The sequence below is a fragment of the Pteronotus mesoamericanus genome, unplaced genomic scaffold (genome assembly GCF_021234165.1).
Source record: "Pteronotus mesoamericanus isolate MK-2021 breed Mesoamerican mustached bat unplaced genomic scaffold, CSHL_Meso_final contig_74, whole genome shotgun sequence".
Classification (NCBI taxonomy): Eukaryota; Metazoa; Chordata; class Mammalia; order Chiroptera; family Mormoopidae; genus Pteronotus; species Pteronotus mesoamericanus.
Window position 1 is genome coordinate 34339545 of NW_026555247.1, and position 19164 is coordinate 34358708.

The 19164-nt window shown below is 44.4% G+C and overlaps 1 protein-coding gene across 2 annotated transcripts; it reads left to right on the top strand.

Annotated features, from left to right (window-relative positions):
• Positions 1–13225: 13225 nt before the first annotated feature.
• On the top strand, positions 13226–16172 carry PMAIP1 (phorbol-12-myristate-13-acetate-induced protein 1). 2 transcript variants are annotated; one of them, XM_054583870.1, is made up of 3 exons: positions 13231–13288; positions 13358–13375; positions 16061–16172. In XM_054583870.1, exons 1-3 carry the CDS (start codon positions 13231–13233, stop codon positions 16165–16167), a joined length of 183 nt encoding a protein of 60 aa, XP_054439845.1. In that variant the 3' UTR covers positions 16168–16172. The 2 variants fall into 2 exon arrangements, with proteins under 2 accessions (XP_054439844.1, XP_054439845.1); XM_054583869.1 differs by lacking the exon at positions 13358–13375 and having other exon boundaries at positions 13226–13288.
• Positions 16173–19164: the final 2992 nt, after the last annotated feature.

Genomic DNA, 19164 nt, shown 5'->3' on the forward strand with positions numbered 1-19164 from the left:
GGTTCAAACCATGACTTCACTACCTACCTGCTCTGTGCCTTGCACACCTCACCCCAGGGATTTTTCTGTCATAAGATACAGTGGTTAGACATAGTGTCTTCATCCTGATGGCCACAGAGATTAGAACTGATCAATTTCACATGTCACCCCCACTTCTATTTTGGATACTTCGTGCTATGTTTCCTACACTCTACAGCATCATTTTTCCATTTCTGAGGAATTTCTTTTCCTTTTACACTGACTCCCTTAACTCTAGTATTTCAATAGTGTGACCTCTGTAACTTCATTTCAAGATGCTGATAGTTTTCCCAGTCCTATGTCATATTTTTATTTCACTGTTCTGTTACTTGATTGGATTGAAAATGATGTCCATTGACTTGACTTGGATTTTAATATCACATTTTGCTCTGTATTTTAATTTCTGCTGACACTAATAAATGCTTGCATCTGTAACTTTCTCAAATTGCCACTGAGAAATTAAACAAAATGGATATCACTTACTGAATACTGAAAAACCTTAAATCAAAATTAATTTTGTTTTTCTGTCATTTCTTTGTGAGTGCCATTAGAATGGCTCCTATCCCATTTGTACATACTGATCTACTTATCTATATATTCATACCTTGCATTAATGTACAACAGACAGGACGAAAGGGTGATAAACTTTCACAGATTGAACACACCCGCCCAAACAGCATCCAGATCAAGAAGAGGAATGCCCTTCAATGACCTATTTACCTCCTTTCTCTTCTAAGGGCAATCACTATCATAACTTTCAACAACATAGATTAGTTTTGTCTGCTTTGAAGGTTTCTATAAATGAGACCAAATACTATGTACTCTTTTGTATCTGACTTCCTTTGCTCCACAGCGTCTGTTGTGTTCATTCATGTTGTCACCTGTAGCTGTTGACCATTTATTCTAGTTGCTGTGTAGTATTTCACTGTGGTAACAGACAGCAATGTATTTATACATTTACAGTTTCCAAGTGTCCCAGCTTGGGGCCACAGATAGTCCTGTGAACATTCCTGTACATGTCTTTTGGAGAACATAAGAAGGCCTGTCTGGAAAAAAACCAACCATTCTTAATATAAAGAGAATGGTTTGTGTGACATTAATGTAGGCTGGGAGCCAAGGAGAGTGGACTGGAATGTGCATGTGTGAACAATGACCACTTCACCGTACTTGTCAGTGGGGGCGGTAGAAGCCATTGAGTGAGCATGTGCACCGTGCGGCCTTTGCATTCAACACAACTGAGTGAGCAGAGCAACGAATCTGCCTCAGATTTTGCATTAAGCCTGAACGTTCCTCTGCGGAAACTATTCAGATGATTCAGAAGGCCGCAGCTGGGGGCCACTGAGGGCTGGCAGCTTCATCACAACAACGTGCCCACTCATGCATCACGTCTCATGCATCACATCTCAGGCAGAGGGTTTTTTTTTATTTTTATTTTTTGCAAAACATCAAATCACCCAGGCGGCTCAGCCCCTCTACATTCCAGATTTTTTGTCCTTCTGTCTTTCCCCAAAACTAAAATCACCTTTGAGAGGCAAGAGATTTCAGGCCGCAGGTGAGAATCAGGAAAATATGACAGGGTAGCTGATGGCAATTGGGAGAACTGTGTGAGGTCCCCAGCTGCGTACTTCGAAGGGGACTGAGGCGTCATTGTCCTCTGTACAATGTTTCTTGTATCTTGTATCTTCTTCAATAAATGTCTCCATTTTGTAATACTACCTGGTTGGATACTTTCTGGACAGACCTTGTATACATACATATCTATGTGATGTATACCTAGGAGGTAAATTGCTCAGTCCACATACACTTGAACTTTATTTGCACATTCTTGGACTAATTAGTATGAATATATGCTTTACAATATTCAACAGTAACCAACAGTATGCAGTGAAAAATAACTGCCCCTCATGCCTCTGTCCACCAGCCACTCATTCTCCTTCTGTTACTGTAGGTAGGCAGTTAATTATTAATAAAGGGAGCAAAGGGAATTAGACATTGAGTTTAATAAACTGGGGAGCAGAAGTCTGTCTGCCTAGCCAGGAAACTGTAGCTTCATACACTCCCAGGGGAGTAAACATTTCTCCACCAAGAGGATTAACACCCCTCCCGCCTCCCTTCAGTACTGAATTGTTGTGGGGCACGAGAGGAGGTGCTCGACCACAGAAGCCTGTCAGTCTAACTAGTGTGTGAACCCAGCAAAAGGCTGAGTAAGCTTGGGAAGTTTTCAGTTATTTTGAAAGAGCTCCTGGTTGCAACCCCAGGGCGACAGAGAAGCTCGCTCTCTCGGAGACCCACACATGCCCCGTTTGTCGTGTGTTCTCTCGCTCCCAGGAGCTTGCGTTCATGCAGGTCTGGCACTTACTAGGGCCTGCAGCAGACTGCGTGGGCTTCAAAGGACTAAGCTGTACTGGGAAACAGAAACTCGGGACCTTGGCCTTTGTTTGGGTCTTGCTGAAGGCACAGTTGGACTCTTTCCATAGTGGGATGGATGGAGATGGGGCACTGGAAACCCAGGGGCAGATTTCTGCCTTCACAGACCTTGCCACATCACAGTCTCTTACGTGCGGGTCCTCGGAATGCTCTCCTTGGGATGCCTTGGAGGAGCCCGATTTCCTCCATTCATAACACAACTGCCATTTATCAGATGGGCTAAGTAGGCCGCAGGGACGTCAGTCCTTTGCCTGAGAAGACATTGGCTGTCAGTGGCAGAGCTGGGCGTCAATCAAGGGTTTCTGACTCTAAAACTTGGAACTGCTCCTGCACAAAGGTTTTTTTCTTCCTGAGCTCTACCACCAAGAGCTGTTGGGGTTCTCAGCCATGGTTTCCTATCCCACATGCCTTTCTGGCCAGAGTTTTATTTACTAATATAAATGTGGATGTTTACTCTTCTGTGTTTCCCAAGGGATGACTCCAAAAATGAAAGGAGGTCAGTCACCTGTCCAGCTCCTCAGCACGTTTGTGTATACTAGGTCCAAGGCCCCAAGAGTGATTCATTTCCCCTTTCTCTTGTAGTTTCCTTTCTCTGCCCGTCTCCTCTTTCCTTTGAGGAACTCAACACTGAACTTTGTCTGAAGAAATCAGCGGTCATGTAAATATTCACTGAAGTCTGGCTGGAATGAGGGCAGCTTTGAGTTTTCCCAGGCAGAGTCTCCGTGGGTATTAGGAATGCACCCGACTGTGAATTGTGTATCTCGGGGCTCTAGGGGCAGGCGGGCTGGCGTGCCCTCGCTTTGCTCTCCTCATTCTGGGAATGCTGGTGGGGGAGGCAGGCGGAGACGGTCCCCGAGGCCCGACTCCTCCCGATAGGACTCACACAGTAGCTGGCTTGCTTGTATTAATCCTTTTCATTCTCAAAAGAGCCCCGTAGGGGAGGTATCATTATTATTCTCTCTTTCTCCAAAACAGGAAACCTCAGCTCAGACAAGTATAGCAACTCGCGTAAATATACATATCAAGTAAATGGTGAAGCTAAAATATAAGTGCAATTAAAAAAAAAGTTAAAAGAAGGAAACTTATACAAAATTCCCCCATTAACCCAGCTTGTATTTATCCCTTATAATTCTTTGAGACTTGGTGTATTATTTCAGGTACTGAACTAATTGCTGATTATTTTAGCATTTCAACTACCACCTCAAGTTTGACTGCTTTGAAAAAATCCCCTGGGGGTTTTGATGAAGGTGAGGAGAACTGGTTCTGAGTCATCAAAGCAGCTAAAATGGTTTGGAGGAAAGGTAGCCACGAGGGAGAAAGGAAGTCCCTGCTTTCCAGAAGGGGACTGCTTTATTTTAGGGAACCAGTGTGCCACAGAAAACAGAGTGCAGACACGTGCCATGCTCAAAGGGAGGCTCTCTGGTCTATTAACCCTTCCTCAAGGGGAACGAATGCCAAGGAACTGATGTTTTACAGGCAGACTGAAGGGTGAGGGGGCTCCCTTAGCACAAAAAGGAAGGCACCCAGCTGGGAGACATCTGCAATAACGCCTGAGTGAAACGGCATGCTCTGTAGGCAGACGAATTTGAGAGGGAAGGTTAAACCCAAAGGCCATTTTAAGAAAGAAGCGCTGGGATGGATGAACTGAGTACGTGGGGTAAAGAGGAGGGGAGAAGCTGACCACTGATGCCGGTTTTCACTGTGCTGGTTGGGAGGCTGGAATGATTATGTCTCAGGTTTCCGAAAAGGTGGGTTGGGAAGGGCCACCTCCTGGCTGCCAGGAGCCCCGAGCCTCCCGCCATCAGCCATCATAGGGGAGGGGAGCGAGGAAGAGGGAGGGAGACGCCGGAATCAGTTCTGTCCCTCTACGAGTTCAGAAGAGAGGCTGCGTGCCCGGGACCCAGGATTCCTGCCTCCGCCCCGAGCTCCTGCAGCCCGCGCAGCCGCGTGGGCGCCCGGCAGCCTGCGCCACCGGCAGCTGGCGAGGGCAGGGTCCGACCCTGAACTGAGCCTCTCAGGAGTTCTGTTGTCTTTTGACCTTGTTCATAGTGTTATTTTACTGACCCAAACCTTTACATTTCTAGGGAATCCAATGTGTCCTTGAGATTTGGTTTTCACAGCAGGGTTTCAAAAGCCCATCCCATTTTAAGATTATGAACGTGGGCACCCGCGATTTCTTCAAGTACTTTTTCACGCGGGTGATATTTCCATTTAAACCTGTGCACCGTTTAGAGTTTGTTTTGATATGGATAATGAGATAGGGATCCGGCATTAATATTTTGGATGGATAGTCCATCATAAACCCATTTATGGAATAAGCTACCTTGTATCCATTGAACTGAAATATCACCTCGATCACATACTTCATTGTCACATATTTTGAGGCCTGTATCTTTAACTCTGTTCTGTTCAACTACTTGTTGTTAGACTCTTTTCCTTCCATTGGCTCTTAATTTAAATGCAATGTCTAATAAATGGAAGGGCTGGCTCCCTTCAGTTTACTGCATTCCTAAAGAAACCTCCACGGGCTTCCAGCCGGAAAGCCTTCTCTCCCAGAACCACTCTCCCAGTAGGCCCTGCAGGACACAACCAGGACTCTTCAGTCAGATTTTCCGGATGCCTTGGGGAGCCTAGTTGTCATTTTTTGCTGTCATCCATGGGTGGCATTTTTAAAAAATTATACTTTCCAATGTGGTTACTGTTGGGCTATAAGAGGGCCATTTTAAAATACTAATGTGGTACCTGAACTCACTGTTGATTTCTAATGGTTCCTCTTTCTCACTCTTAGTTTCTCCTGCTGGGGGTGCTGGGGTGCTGGGGTGCTGGCGGGGGGGCTGGTTCCACTCAGGCCACCTCCTTCTTTCTGTTTCTGATTCCTTCTCTCTCTCTGCTGTCTCTCTCAATCAATCCTCCCCCCCCCCCTTTTTTCCTTCAGCTCTGGCAGGTGGCTTTTGTATATTTGATTTGATTTGAAAAGCACCCAAAGACCTCCAACAGCCTTTAAGCCTCAAAAGAATTCTATCTTCTAAAAATAAAAATCTGATCTTTCTAGAGGCAGTGTGGAGATTGGATAGAGAAATTTGAAGAAGGGGCTTGGGACAATTAGCATTAAAGAAAGCCATGCTGGCTGCAATTTGAAGACTACATGGAAGAAGGGCAGGTATGGAAGGTGAAGGCTGGTCCGGGGGCCCTGCAGTGGCCCAGGTGAGAGGAAGCCCTGGCCGGAATGCGAGAGAAACGAAGAGAGTCCAAGGGTGCTCAGGGCTTCATAGTAATTGACTGTGAAGGAGCCTAAGGGAGGGGTGGGAGGGTGGGGATGGAGGGGTGTCCTGGGCCTCAGCTTGAGCATCTAGAGGGGTTGGTGGGGCTGGGCCTGTGTATGGAGTCTTCAAATCCGCAGGATGCCTGGGTGCCCCAGGAGGTCTGGGGTTCACCTTTGAGCCACACAAATGTGAAGTTTGCGAACACACAGGTGGCTGTGGGGAACATGCATGGTGAAATTGGCCACGTGGGTGGTTATGGGGTGCAATCTGTGAGAACGGCTGTGAGGCTGCAGGAGACCGGGTGGGCGGAGCACAGGGACTCACTGACACTGGGGTGGCCTGTCCCAGGAGGAGGGCTGAGAGGAGAAGGACCACCAAGTGCTTTGAACAGCGCTGATTCTTGAGGTTGTTAACAATAGCCTTTCTCTGAGCTTCTAAACAGTTAAATCTGGAGGTCTGCTGTTAAAGAGAAATGCTTTTATAGAAAAAAAAGTGAGGCTCTTGGATTACTCACTCTGGGAGAAGTAATCTATGTTGAGAAGACACTCAAGCAGCGTTCGGGAAAGGTCCACGTGAGAAGGAACTGAGACCAATTAGCTGGCACCAATGGCAAGCCATGTAGGTGAGTCAGCCAAGAAGCAGATCCTCCAGGGGGAGTCAGACAGTAGCAGCTCCACCACCACCGTAACCACGACCTCAGGGGAGACCCTGGGCCCAAGTCATCAACCTAATTCCTGAGCCATAGAAACTTTTAGGCAGCAGTACATGGTCATTGTTTAAATGCCCAGTGTCTGTGATCTGTTCTGATTCTTTTCAACTGTTCTTGTCAACCAGTAACTGTCGTGAGCTAGGTGTAGAGTAAGACTTTGGGATTACAGGGCTTACTCATTTGCATAGTAGCTCTGTGAATTTAGCCAAATGATTTTTGCCTAGCTTTAGTCTTCTCATCTGCGTGTGGAGAAGGGAAAACCTAGCCCATAACATTGTTTTAAAGTGGAAGGTCCTTCTCAACAGGCCCCACAATGGTCATGTATTCACAGAAGAAAGGCTGCATTTGTTGAACAGCTGCCATGTGCCCAGCACTATGGGGCGAGGCACCAGGAATAGTGGAGAACAAGACACATAAGGTCTGAGCTCACGTGGATTTTGACTTCAAAAGGGGAAGTAGACAATAAACAAGTTGGCCAACTAAATAAAATAGATTTTATAGTAGACAGTCCTTTGGAGAGGAGAGAAGGGCAATTTTAGGCAAGACAGAGAGGGCCTGCCTGAGAAAATAGCCTTTGTTCTGAGACATGAATAGTCAAAAGTAGCTGGACATAGAAAGGTCAGAAGCAAGAGCATTCTAGGCAGAGTCAATGGCCAGAGCCACAGCTTCTTCAGAAGCAGGAAGGAACTCGGTGAGTTTGAGGAAGAAAGGCCAGGGGAGGTTGGTATCACATGAGTTGCCGTCCCACTACATCCCCAAGGCTCACAGTTCCTCTATATCAGTGATACTCAGTCCACGTGGCGGGGGCTGTTGGTGGATTACATTAGGCATAAAGGATGATTATCTAGAACTCAGCCTTCATCAATTCCAAGTCCATGTGCAGGAGTGAAATGGTACCTCCCACCAAAGGCAGCAGCTATCAATTACCCACACAGCCAGATAACAATTCTGTTTGCTGGTAGTAACACTCAAAGCTTCCAGACACTCAAACAATCTTCTAGTTCCTTGTTTCCTCCTCTCACCGGTTGTGTCTTTCTGTTGCCCCTTCTGCCCCCAGTGGATCATGACCACCACACACTTCAGTGCTGCCGCTCCCCTATTCCGCAGGGGAGATGCCACGGGTGGGTCGCATGCGTGTGCGCACGTGTGTGTGTTTTTAAAGACTTTATTTATTTCTTTTTAGAGAGAGGGGAAAGGAAGAAGAGAGGGAGAGAAACCCTGATGTGCAAGAGATACATCAATCTGTTGCCTCTTGCACGCCCCCTACTGGGGACCTGGCCCACAACCCAGGCATGTGCCCTGACCAGGAACTGAACCAGTGTCGTTTCAGTTCACAGGCCAGTGCTCAATCCACCGAGCCACACCAAACAGGGCCAGTTGTGTGTTTTTATCCTCAGCCTATTTTTCCTGCAGGTTGTGGCTTTTTTACTTCCAAGGATAATTAACAAGTCCCCTCATTTTTCCTTCCTCTACACAGGTTGTTTAAATGGTGAATATACAAAATCAAAATTATTTTCACTTAACTGTCTTGTAAAAATGTTTCCAAGTGTTAGTATTCCACAAAATTGGAATCCATTTCCAATTGTTTGTTGTCAATTCATAACATTGCACTGTTTTAACTGGGCTGAAATCTCCTTGAAGTCAGGCATCACTTCTAAAGTGCTTTCTCATCACCTCCAGGGTGTTGCAACATCATCTTAGAAGCTTGTTAATATGAATAGTCCCATGGTTTCGATTTGTCAGTCTGAGGTCAGGTTCGCATTTGAAATAACCTCATCAATTGATTCAGAGGTTGTATTTATATGGATTACACTCAGGCAACATTGCTTGCTACTCTCATAAAAGACTGCAGTACCTTCCTAGCAGTCATTCAGGAATTACTTAAAAGTAATTGTATAATAATAAACATGTCCTAACAAACAGTGTTTATTAGTAGTTTCTTCCATTAAATCCTCTAAACTAGTTGGATTTACCCGTTGAAAATCAAGAATTCAGCTGATTTAAATATTCAGGCCATACCCCACTTTTCCACTGGTGGTGCTGAAACCATATGCTGCCCGTTTCTCTTCTGGAATCTCGTCAGTGAAACAGCACCAACGTGCTTGATGATCATTATCTGTGACAATCCAGAAAACAGTGAAGTAGGGAGAATAAAATAAAGAGTAGGAACTTTGATAGGTGAAATTTTTCCTCTTCTGTTTTCCACACTTTATAAAGTGCTTATATATGTCACACTAATAGACATTAAATCTCCTTTCAAGCTCCATCCAAGGATTTCTTGAAAACTTGTTGATCCTGTGAGCAGCAAGCCTAGTTCAGGCAGAGAGTGGGGGTCAGAGCACAATCTACAACTAAAAATGTGCAGGGTACAGATGTTTTCTGTGCTTGACAGATGTTCTAAACCTGTTTCCTTAGAAGTCATCTTATTTCTTATCTTTACTGCCTGTGAGCTTATTTCAGGCTGCTTAAATTCACTGTCCACTTTATTAAGAGCCTCTTGGTTGTAAAATGTGCAAATTGCAAATAGGATGAAAAGTGCATACACAGAACTTTTTTGAAAAGACAGCTGATAAAGAGAGGTTATGGGTTGAATTGTGTCCCTCAAAAGATATGTTGATGTCCTACCTCCCCACTCCCCTAGCTCTCCACACATACCAACCTGTGAATGTGACCTGATTTGAAAACAGGGTCTTTGCAGATATAATCAAGTTATAATGAGGTCATCCTGGATTAAGGTGGGCTCTAACCCGATGGCTGCTGCCCTTACAAGAACAGGGAAATTTGGACAAAGACAGGAGAGAAGGCCATGGAAGGACCTAGGGAGACACAGGGGTCTCCTAGGACTGCAGGCAACCACCAGAAGTGGAGCAGGCCAAGGAGGACCCTTTCCTGGAGTCCTCAGAGAGAGCGCGGCCCTGCCAACTGCTGGATGTCAGGCTTCCAGCCTCCAGACTGTGCCAGAATACATTTCTATTGTTTTAAACCACCCACTTTGTGGTGCTCTGTCATGGCAGTCTTTGGGAACTTATTCAGGAGATTTTGATTATATATATAATTAAAGCATCCCGTCTTGCTCTGATAGAATGTGGTCTTTTCCTAGCCAGGAAATATGGACATTTTTACAAGGCAGCGGTTGAAACAGTGACTTTGCTGACATTATGGTCTTGTATGAGAATTCTTACAGTGTCTTCAGCAGTCACCCTGTGCCAGCTCAGCTGAGCTAATCACATTGCAGCCCAAGCGAGCTTTCTAGAATCTGATCACATCACCCATCCACTTAAAACCTTCAGGGGTCCCCGCGGTGCTCCCACAAAAATACCCACACTCCTCAGGTGGCTCCTCTTCCTGCTTACCTCTCCCCCTTTCCCACCTCACACGGCTCTTCACTCTCTGCATGGAACATGCTTCTTCCCTTTGGCCTCACTGCTTGGCCATCTCCTGTTTATGCTACTCTGGTCTCTATGCAGATGCTCTCTCCTGCTTACTTGCCCTCCCACAGTCTGCCCTAGGTCTCTGGCACAGCCCTGATGCATCTCTCGTCGTACCTGCCTGTGTACCTGCTTGCAGCTCCCTCTAGCCTTGCTACTCCAAGTGATGCCTGTAGACCAAATGCGTGGGCATTACCAGAGTTTCTTTAAGAAGCAGAATTGCAAGACCTGTTAGGTCTCCAGAATCAGATGTGCATTTTAACAAGGTGGTCTCATGCGCATTGAATTTGTGAGACTTCCATGCAGTTTCCTGGGGGAGGGAGCACTTGTATCCCCAGAGCCTGGCCCAGTGTCTGTCTTAAATTAAAGAGAGATTTAACTGATGGATGCATCAGGCTGATGTTGCATTAACCCACATGCTCTCCAGGAAAAACGACACAAAGCAAAACCAAAAAACAAGTCCCCTTTTGGTTTACAGCCTATGTATATCTTCACAGGTTTCCTTTAAATTCTTCCCTCACTCAGCTCTTATCTCTTCTTGTCAAATCCCATTTCTGCATGACATATATGAATGACTACTTGATTACTAATCATGTTGGCTGTTTTGTTTTTCAGTAATTTTTTCCACTGGCACAACCTGATTTACTGACAATTTTGAATTCGGTTTCTAAAAAATTGTTGACCTCACTGCTCCTTTTTATTTAAAAACAAAAAGCAAAACAAAAACCAACAGATAATAGGGGATTCCAGTGCTTTATGATATATTTTTATTTTTCAGCCCCGGTGGCCAAAAATATTCCTAGATGTATATATATACCTTGCAAGTTCTCATGAGATGATAAGTCACTTTTCCAGAAAAGTATATAGTTAAGAGAACCTTTTCACACTCAGCTTCGAATTCCCATAATAGAATGTTAGATCTGAAAGAGTTTGCAAACTACCTCAGATCCACCATCTTAAAAAGCCCTCCAAACATGGCTGATTCTGACCCATCTCTGATGCCCACCTCCCCCCACCTGCTCCTCCCTTTTCTTTCCAAGTCAAATTTGCAATTCTCTAAAAGGCACAAACTGCCTACGGTTTGTGTGGGTCTCGTGACCAACTGCCTTTTGTAATGATAATATTAGAGGACAGGGTTGACACACCCTTTGTAGGTAAACAATGACATAATTTGTTTTTCTTTTGTCGAATGTATCCATTGCCTCTCAGCAGGCTCCATTTGATCAGAAAGTTTACTAATTTATCCAGCCAGGAAGGCAATGGTGTTCTTTAAGTATTAAGTCAGTCAAAATGAGCCTTGTGAAGGAAGACCCAGTGGTTTTCAGATACCAGGTTCCAGATAACAGATTTGGAGGCCGCATCTCCACAGTGCTTCCTGTACCACTTGCGGAAAAACTCCTGAATTCTCTTAATCCCACTGTTTACCACACTCAGAATTTAAGTTGTTTAAACTCAAAAGCAGTTTTGTTCCCTGCTTATAGCGTTGTCTATACTTCTGCAGAAGCAAGCCAAAATAAATACTTGCAGATTTGTGTTGATTGAATGATTTCAGGTAAATAAACAAGCTCTGCTGCCTACTGGGGCCAGATAATGTAAATGAGAAAACAAACAGCAGGGAGTGCGGCGGAGGGGAGCTCCGCCCGACGTCTCTCTCTTGGAAGAGGCAGCCACCACTTCCAGTCTGTTCTGAACGTTGGGAAGACAAATCCGGGGTTGCGAGAGCATCTGGTTTTCCAAAGGACGCCAGAAATCCAGGCTTTTAACGCAATCTCTCAATTTTAAATGTTGGCAAGCAATTAAAATGTTCATAAGACATTTTGCAGATCAATCTTGGGAACCAACGAAACCTAACCCTTGTAGAAAGCCACAGAGCTGTAAGTAGCCAATTTGCATCCTCTGCGTTAAGCAGCGCGGATAATCTAGGAACACGCTTTCTCGGATTGATTCGTGTCAAGGCCGCAGTGGGCACGAGCCTGAGTCGGGCGGCCCCGCCTGGGCGCAGATCCTGGCACTGCGTCCTGCCTGTGTGAGCTGGGGCAATTCCCCTATCTCTGTAAACCGCCGTGTTGCACCTGTAAAGCGGCCATGATGTTTTTAAGAACTGTGGCTTCGTGGGGTTGTGTTGAGGACAAGGAAAAATGCCTGCTTAAGCCCTTGGCATTAAGCCCTCTCACTGTAAGCAGACCGAAGCACTCCTTCTCTTTTTAGTAGATTAATTACTCAAAGGCCGGCCAAACCTCCTACAAATAACTTCATATTCCCGGATAGCTTTTGATTCCCTCCACAAAAGCACTTGGAAGGATTCTACTGATGACTTAAAAAAATATTACTAAGCATCCAGAAAGAGCAATATCCAGAGGGGATATGCTCTTTTACAATCGCTGTCCTGCTCCCGGGGGCCGAGGACTAGCTCCTCCCTCTTCCCATCCACCCCACCACACACACACACACACACACACACACACACCACACCACACCACACCACACCACACCACACCACATACCACGCACGCACGCACGCAGCCGGTGTTTGCTTGCTTGCTGCGGTGTTTGACACACACACACACACACACACACCACACCACACCACACCACACCACACCACACCACATACCACGCACACACGCACGCAGCCGGTGTTTGCTTGCTTGCTGCGGTGTTTGAATTTGTAAAACTTCTCAACAGTTTCAATAGGTATTTTAATTACTAACACGGCCTCTGGCATCATCCCTCTTGTTATTAAAGTTCTCATTTCACTTCCTTGAAACTACCCACACTCTTGAGGGTGAGAACTCTCTTTTTCCGAGCTCTTTCTGGGGTTTGTTTACCAAAGTCTCTAATTGCGCATTTATGATAAGGACGACAATCCCGGCCTCCTCATCCCCAGCCTCCCTGGCCCGGCTCCTGGACCCCGCGGCAACGGCAGCTGACGCGACCTCATTCTCAGTCCCGACCCTCTGCTTCCCCAGCCGGTTTGTTACAGAAGCAAATCCGGGGCTCAGAAGGCGAGCACATCGCAAGCACCCCGCGCGCCCGCCGCAAGTCGGGAACGTGCCCCGGCACGTCTTGGAAGATACCGCTGAGTTCGCGGCCCGGCCCCGCCCCGACCCCTGCGCGCGCGCTCCCCAGATCGCCTTGGCCCGAGGGGCGGAGCGAGGGGCGGCCCGGCGTCCAGTTTCACTACGTCACCGGGAAGTTCCCAGCTCTATAAAGGCTCAGACTTGAAGCTGTTCCCGAGACAGAAAAGGTTTTCGGGCGCTCCGAGTTGGGTCTTCACTCCTATCCGGCCTGATCGCCCAGCTCGCAGCCCGCCTCCTGCAGACTCAGGGTTGGGGGACTGAGTTCCGGGGGTCTGCAGCAGAGTTCCCGCCCGTTGCTTGCGGAGATGCCTGGAAAGAAAGCGCGTAAGAACGCGCAGCCTAGTCCTGCGCGGGCCCCGGCAGGTAGGGACCAGACGGGGCCCGCGGAGATCTTGGCCGGGGCGGGGGCCGGGACCGGGGTGGAGGTCTCAGGCGGGGCCGGGTCAGCCCGTCTACTTTTGGCCTCAAGATCCAGCCAGGTCTGCGGCCTTGCACGTGCTTTTGGGGCGCCTTCTGGAAGTTCTTCAGGGGTTTTACCCAAGACCGCGGCGACGGCGAGGTAGGGATCCCGGTGCGGGACTGGGATGCAGCTGTATTTTAGCGTTTGCAGAACGCCGCTCCTCCTTCGCCTGCCTTCCATCCTCATTTTCCCTGCCCCGGGGCCCCAGGGAGAAAAAGTGCAAGTGCGGGAGTCAGCCTCGAGGAGAAAGCCCCCGTCCTGGCAGATGGGGACGGGGGAAGCTCTTGGAGCCACCTGGCCTCCCGGCGCGTCCTAAGACGGGCCCTTTTCTCCGGAGTCCTGGACCTCTGCGGGCCCTGCACTAGGTGTTATCACTCTCCACCCTCAACGCGATACAAAAGGCGAGATAACGCTCCGCACGATCACAGCAGCTCTTCCACAAAGGACTGATGGGGACTTCGCAGGGACCGTTGCGTTCAGGAGCCCCGAAAGTCTTGCTCCTTTTTAAAGAGTTACTCTGTGTAACATTTTAACAATCTATACTAGTTGTGGAGAGGGGATAGGAGAAACGGAATTGGTCCCTAATTTTTAAAATCCATCCAGTCCCCCCCCTCCCCGCGCCCCCGCAATAGCCCCATCAAATGACTTTTCAGGTCAGCCGTTACCCCCAGCCCTTTTTATAAATTTAAAATTTAAAAAAAAATTTTTTTATTAGAGAGGGGAAGGGAAGGAGAAAGAGAGGGAGAGAAACATCACTGGTTGCCTTCCGCACGTCCGGGAGGTGGCCGCCGTTCAGGGAATCAAATCAGCCGCCTTTCAGGAAATCCAACCTGCGGCCTCTTGGTTTGCGGGAGGGCATCCAACCCATATCTTGCCCTCTTTATAAATCTTATCAAACAAGGCTAAGGGGCAGTAGCAAAGAAGGCAGCAAGGCTTTAGACTTAAAAATACTTGTGACCATGCTGCTATTACATCAGCAAGTAATAGCGCCCACCCCGCCTGCAACGTGCTTTCGTTTTATGGAGCTCATGCAGCGCGCAAAGGAAGTGGCGCACTGGCAGTGGAGACAAGCCTAAGTGGGCTGCTCCCCCTGGCCCTTGCTTGGGAGGGAGAAAACTTTGTCCGCCTTTTGTAATGCCCAGTAGTTCTGACCACGTTTTGAAAAGGTCTAAACTTGTGCGAAACCATCACCCATCCAACTTACTTAGTTCCCAAATAACAAGGGATATACGGAAGGTCCCATGTTTAGATACTACTTTCCGTAGGTTGAGATATAAATGACCTATAATATTGTATGAATTTTAGGTGTACAACAAAATGGTTTGATACATGTATATTGTGAAGTATTACTACAATGAGTTTAGTTAACATCCATGATTACACATTTTTTTATTAATACATTTATAGATGTGTATCTGTAACAAAGAGACTAAAAAACAACTAGGAGCTGTTTTCTGCCTTTTTTTGGTGAAAGGAATAATTTTTCATATAATTCAGGGCTTCCAAAGTTGTATGCAAAATCATAAAATTTTTTTTAGGGTGGTATGTTAATACCTTCCAGTCACTGAAGACAATACATCTTTGTCAAAATGTTTGTCAAACCTGCAAAGAAAAGCATCTTATGATTATTAGGTGTCTTTGGTAGGTACTATGAAAATTTTCCTGAGCTCTTGTAGAGAGAGAAATCCACTTTATTACACATTTACAGTTTTTAGTTATTTTGAGCCTAAATAGGGTCTTTGAAGGGTCTGTTTATACAATAAACCAGATTTCAATTTGTAGTCTTAATGATTCTTATTATTCATAATTGTGATCTTAAAGTGGACCAAAAGACACTGAGTTGCTCTTTGAAATATCCAAGAAAACTGAAATTCTGGTCAGTATAGATTTGATGTTAATTTCACTTAAAAGATTTACTTGAAAATTAGATGATTATGTTTCTTAAACAAACATTCAGTTAATTACTATATCTCTATTCTGAAAAGTAGTAAACATGTGACTTAAACATTACCCACTTTCTGCTGCACTCCTCTCCCTAAAGGCAGTGGATTGGAAGAGGCCGGGTTTGTTGGAAGAATTTGGCTTAGAGGAAAACGTAAACTTTTATTTTAGGGAATGTGGCCTTACTTTTGGAATGCAAGTTTGAGTCTTTTATGAGAAAATTTCAGAGTTTTTTAAATTAAGAAAAGAACACATGTAGATTTGCCTATTAATGAGGGCATAATCTGAGCTATAAATTATTGCCACAATAAACAAGCCCTATTGCAAAACAATAGAAGAGAGTTTAGAATTGACTTCAGTTCCTCCCACCAGCCTTAAGTGAGGAAAAAAAGGATGACATCATCTGAGGCTGGCAATCTCTCGCTAACTGTGGTGTTTGACATTTTAAGTGTCTGTACTTGCAAATAAGATAGTATTTGCTTCATCCAGGATGCTGTCTTAAAAGTAAGATTTCAAAGTAAGTGTCATGTCTTTGTTCAACTTTTGTTGTTGTCTATGAATCACAATGTGTTTGTATATGTTGTGTGTGTTCCATCTCACATTCAGAAAACAGGTGTACATAAAGCTAATGTTAAGAGAAGTGCATCATGGGATAAATATTCAACTTGTCACTCTTGCTGGTTACAGTTTGGAATGCCATCCATTTAATTTCGATGTTTTGTTTTCCTTTTCAGATGCTGAAGCTGAGTGTGCCCTTCAGTTGAGGAGAATTGGAGACAAACTGAATTTTCGGCAGAAACTTCTAAATCTGGTATCCAAACTCTTCCACCTCGGAACCTGACTGCTTCGGAAGCCTTCTAACGAGAAGACTTCTTTAAAATGGGATTCACCGTATTTCATCAGTTGCTGGAGGGGTTGCCTGATAGTGGAGAAGAATGTGAAGGAGCTCCCAGCTGCTTTTGGATGCTCTTGTTTGTGAAAACGGAATACATCACAATGAATTTCTGTTGGCGGTTTTCCAGAAGTCATTGTTTGGGATGTCCGAACATTATTAAACTGCTTTGTTTATTTCAAAGCAAGAATTGAAGAGCATTGAAAATATGGAATGAATTATTTATACATTTCATTTTTGCTTAGAGAACTGTTCAGTTACTTTTGGGGAAGGTTAATGTCCAGCCTCATCTAAGAGGAGTCAATAAATGATTAGTATGTGGGCAGGGGCCAAGAAACAGAATATATATACTGTTTATGTCTACTTTGGGATGAAAACTCCAGAACACTGTATAATGTTTGGTTTCTATATATTGTTCAAAGTAGGTATTTCATGTGAGAACACTGAATGTCATAGTGAATGTTGGTTTTATAGGTCACTACAAAATATAAAATAATTAGATAACTTGTTTCTTTTGACTTAAAATGTATTACACCTGTTCAGATGACCTCTCATTAAATGTTTCCTTTTGGGATTAACTGGAAAGTATATAATTTGAAAATATTTGACCAAAGTATGAGTGTTACTTGGGGCCGATAAAATTCTTACTGGTTGGATATTAAAAGATAAAAAGCATGGACCTTTGGATAACCATGGACAATTTAAAAAGTGAATTTGACTTTTTACTGCTGTAATTAAAGACTTAGTAAAACAAATATTCTAAAGTAACTAAGAAAATGAATGTTTCTAAAGTTTCTAAAATCTGTAAAGTGCCTTTTTCGTACTAGTTAGTGTGTACTCTATAAGTGATTTTTTAAAAGAGAAATTAAGCATGTTTTCATAATTGGTATATACTTTTTAAAATTATTTTTTATGTTTAGTTTACATTCAATTTTGTATTACTTTCAGGTATATAGGACATACTTTGCTTTTTTTTAAGAGGAATACATAGGTTCCATATATACATGAGATTTTCATTCTGGATAAGCAGTATATATATATTATATATATTTTTTATATATAAGCAGTATATATAATATATATATATAATTTGCACTAAAGTAATATGTAGATTCTAAGAAAGATTTCATGCATTTCATTTTTTTAAAGAAGGTCCCCAAATATATATAAAAGCATGATTGCATTTCAGAAAGAATAATCTTATTTATTTTACCTATTTATAATTAAAATATTTTTTTGTTTAAAAATTTACAGTGGTTACAGTTTTAGGTCATGAGAAGAAGGCTTTGTTAGTTTTTTGAGACAGGTTTTATAACTACTTGAATTTTTCACAGTAAGAATGTTTTGAAATAGGCCAGTGATTTTCAACCTTTTCCATTTCACGACACAAACTAATGACTAAGATTCTGCAGCACATCAAAAAAATATATATTTTTTTCCTGGTCTGACCAAAAGAAAAAAAAATAGGTATACTTTGGATTCTTTTTCACCAGATGGCTATTGTTATGTTGGCTGTTGTCATTTTTTGAATTCAACAATCTAGGGGCAAAGAGGTCAGTGCCCCTGACTAAATAGTTAAGGTCAGTATCCCTGACTAAATAGTTAAGTATTACATTTTTAAAAAATTCTCATGGCACACTGGTTGAAAATTGCAGACATAGACTGTGGTCACTTTAGATTAAAAAAATACCTCAGTATCTACTTTTCTTCAGTATTACTTATGGCTGTTAGTTTATTTAGTTGCAAAGATTTTATTTGTGTGCACCTAGTGGCAGATGCATTTTGCCATGTAGATATTTATGGTCTGTATCTATATTTATACATGTATATATACATATAACGATATTATAGCTGTAAACCATTAAAAATCATCACCATTTTCTGTATTTGGGTTTTTTTAAAATCATGTAAGCTACTGTTTTTGACATAACTACAATGTATTTTATTTCATTTTCTTATAAGATTTTATTTATTCTTAGAGTGAGGGGAAGGGAGGGAGGAGGGAGAGAAACATCAATGTGTGGTTGCTCCTCTCACTCCCCCTACTGGGGACCTGGCCTGCAACCCAGGCACGTGCCCTAACTGGGAATTGAACCAGCGACCCCTTGATTCACAAGCCCGTGCTCAATCCACTGAGCCACACTAGCTGGGGTCACGACGTTGTATTTTAACTAATTTTCTTCAGCAGGCACCTTTTAGTGAAACCATCCCCTCTGGTCCTGTCCTGTGTTAGGAATAGAGAAGACAGGGTCATGTGACATGATTTCGGCTGTCCAGGGACTTCCACTTTAATTGGGATAGAAAATAGTAAAAAAAAATTGGAGATTAATGCCGGCTCCTGAGAGCCTTACACGAATGCCCGGAGGGTGGTTCACCTAAAGTAGCCGGCAGAAGTTCATCCTGTAATTAGCAGTGTGGAGAGCCTCCGGTGTTTGAGTCCGCCAGCAAGGGGAACTTCTGCGCGGTGCACTTTCAAGCTTTCCCTTCTGCCCCCACTCTGGGCAGTAAGTATTGCTTCACCCGCAGGGAGTCATGTGCGAAGTAGGTGTAACTCCGAGGCCTTCCTGTTTGAGTGTGAGAACTAAAAAGATACTCTCAGTTTGGAGCTTTGATCTAAGAACCACATCTTCCCCGCCCTCAGAAATCTGCTGAAATCGTGGAAAGTACATTGTCTTCCTTAGACGGGCAGGGATAGAGAACCAGGGACAGGGGGACGGTAATGAGGAGAGATGGCTGCTAGAGAACTGGGGAGTCTAGGGCCGCGAGAAAGCCATAAAAATCAATGCCATCAGCTCCCCCAGAGGAAGGACTTTGTAACGCAGGAGAAGCCGGGGGATGGGTTTCATAAAAGGTGGGATCAATCTGCATTTGATTTGAAGGTCTCAGCCAGAGAAACTCCTGTCCCTAAGCCTCTTTGCATAGCCAGAATGGAACTATGGGTGTTAA

Excerpts from the sequence above, each read along its gene's own strand:
- PMAIP1 (XM_054583870.1), top strand. The coding sequence starts at position 13,231 with ATGCCTGGAAAGAAAGCGCGTAAGAACGCGCAGCCTAGTCCTGCGCGG.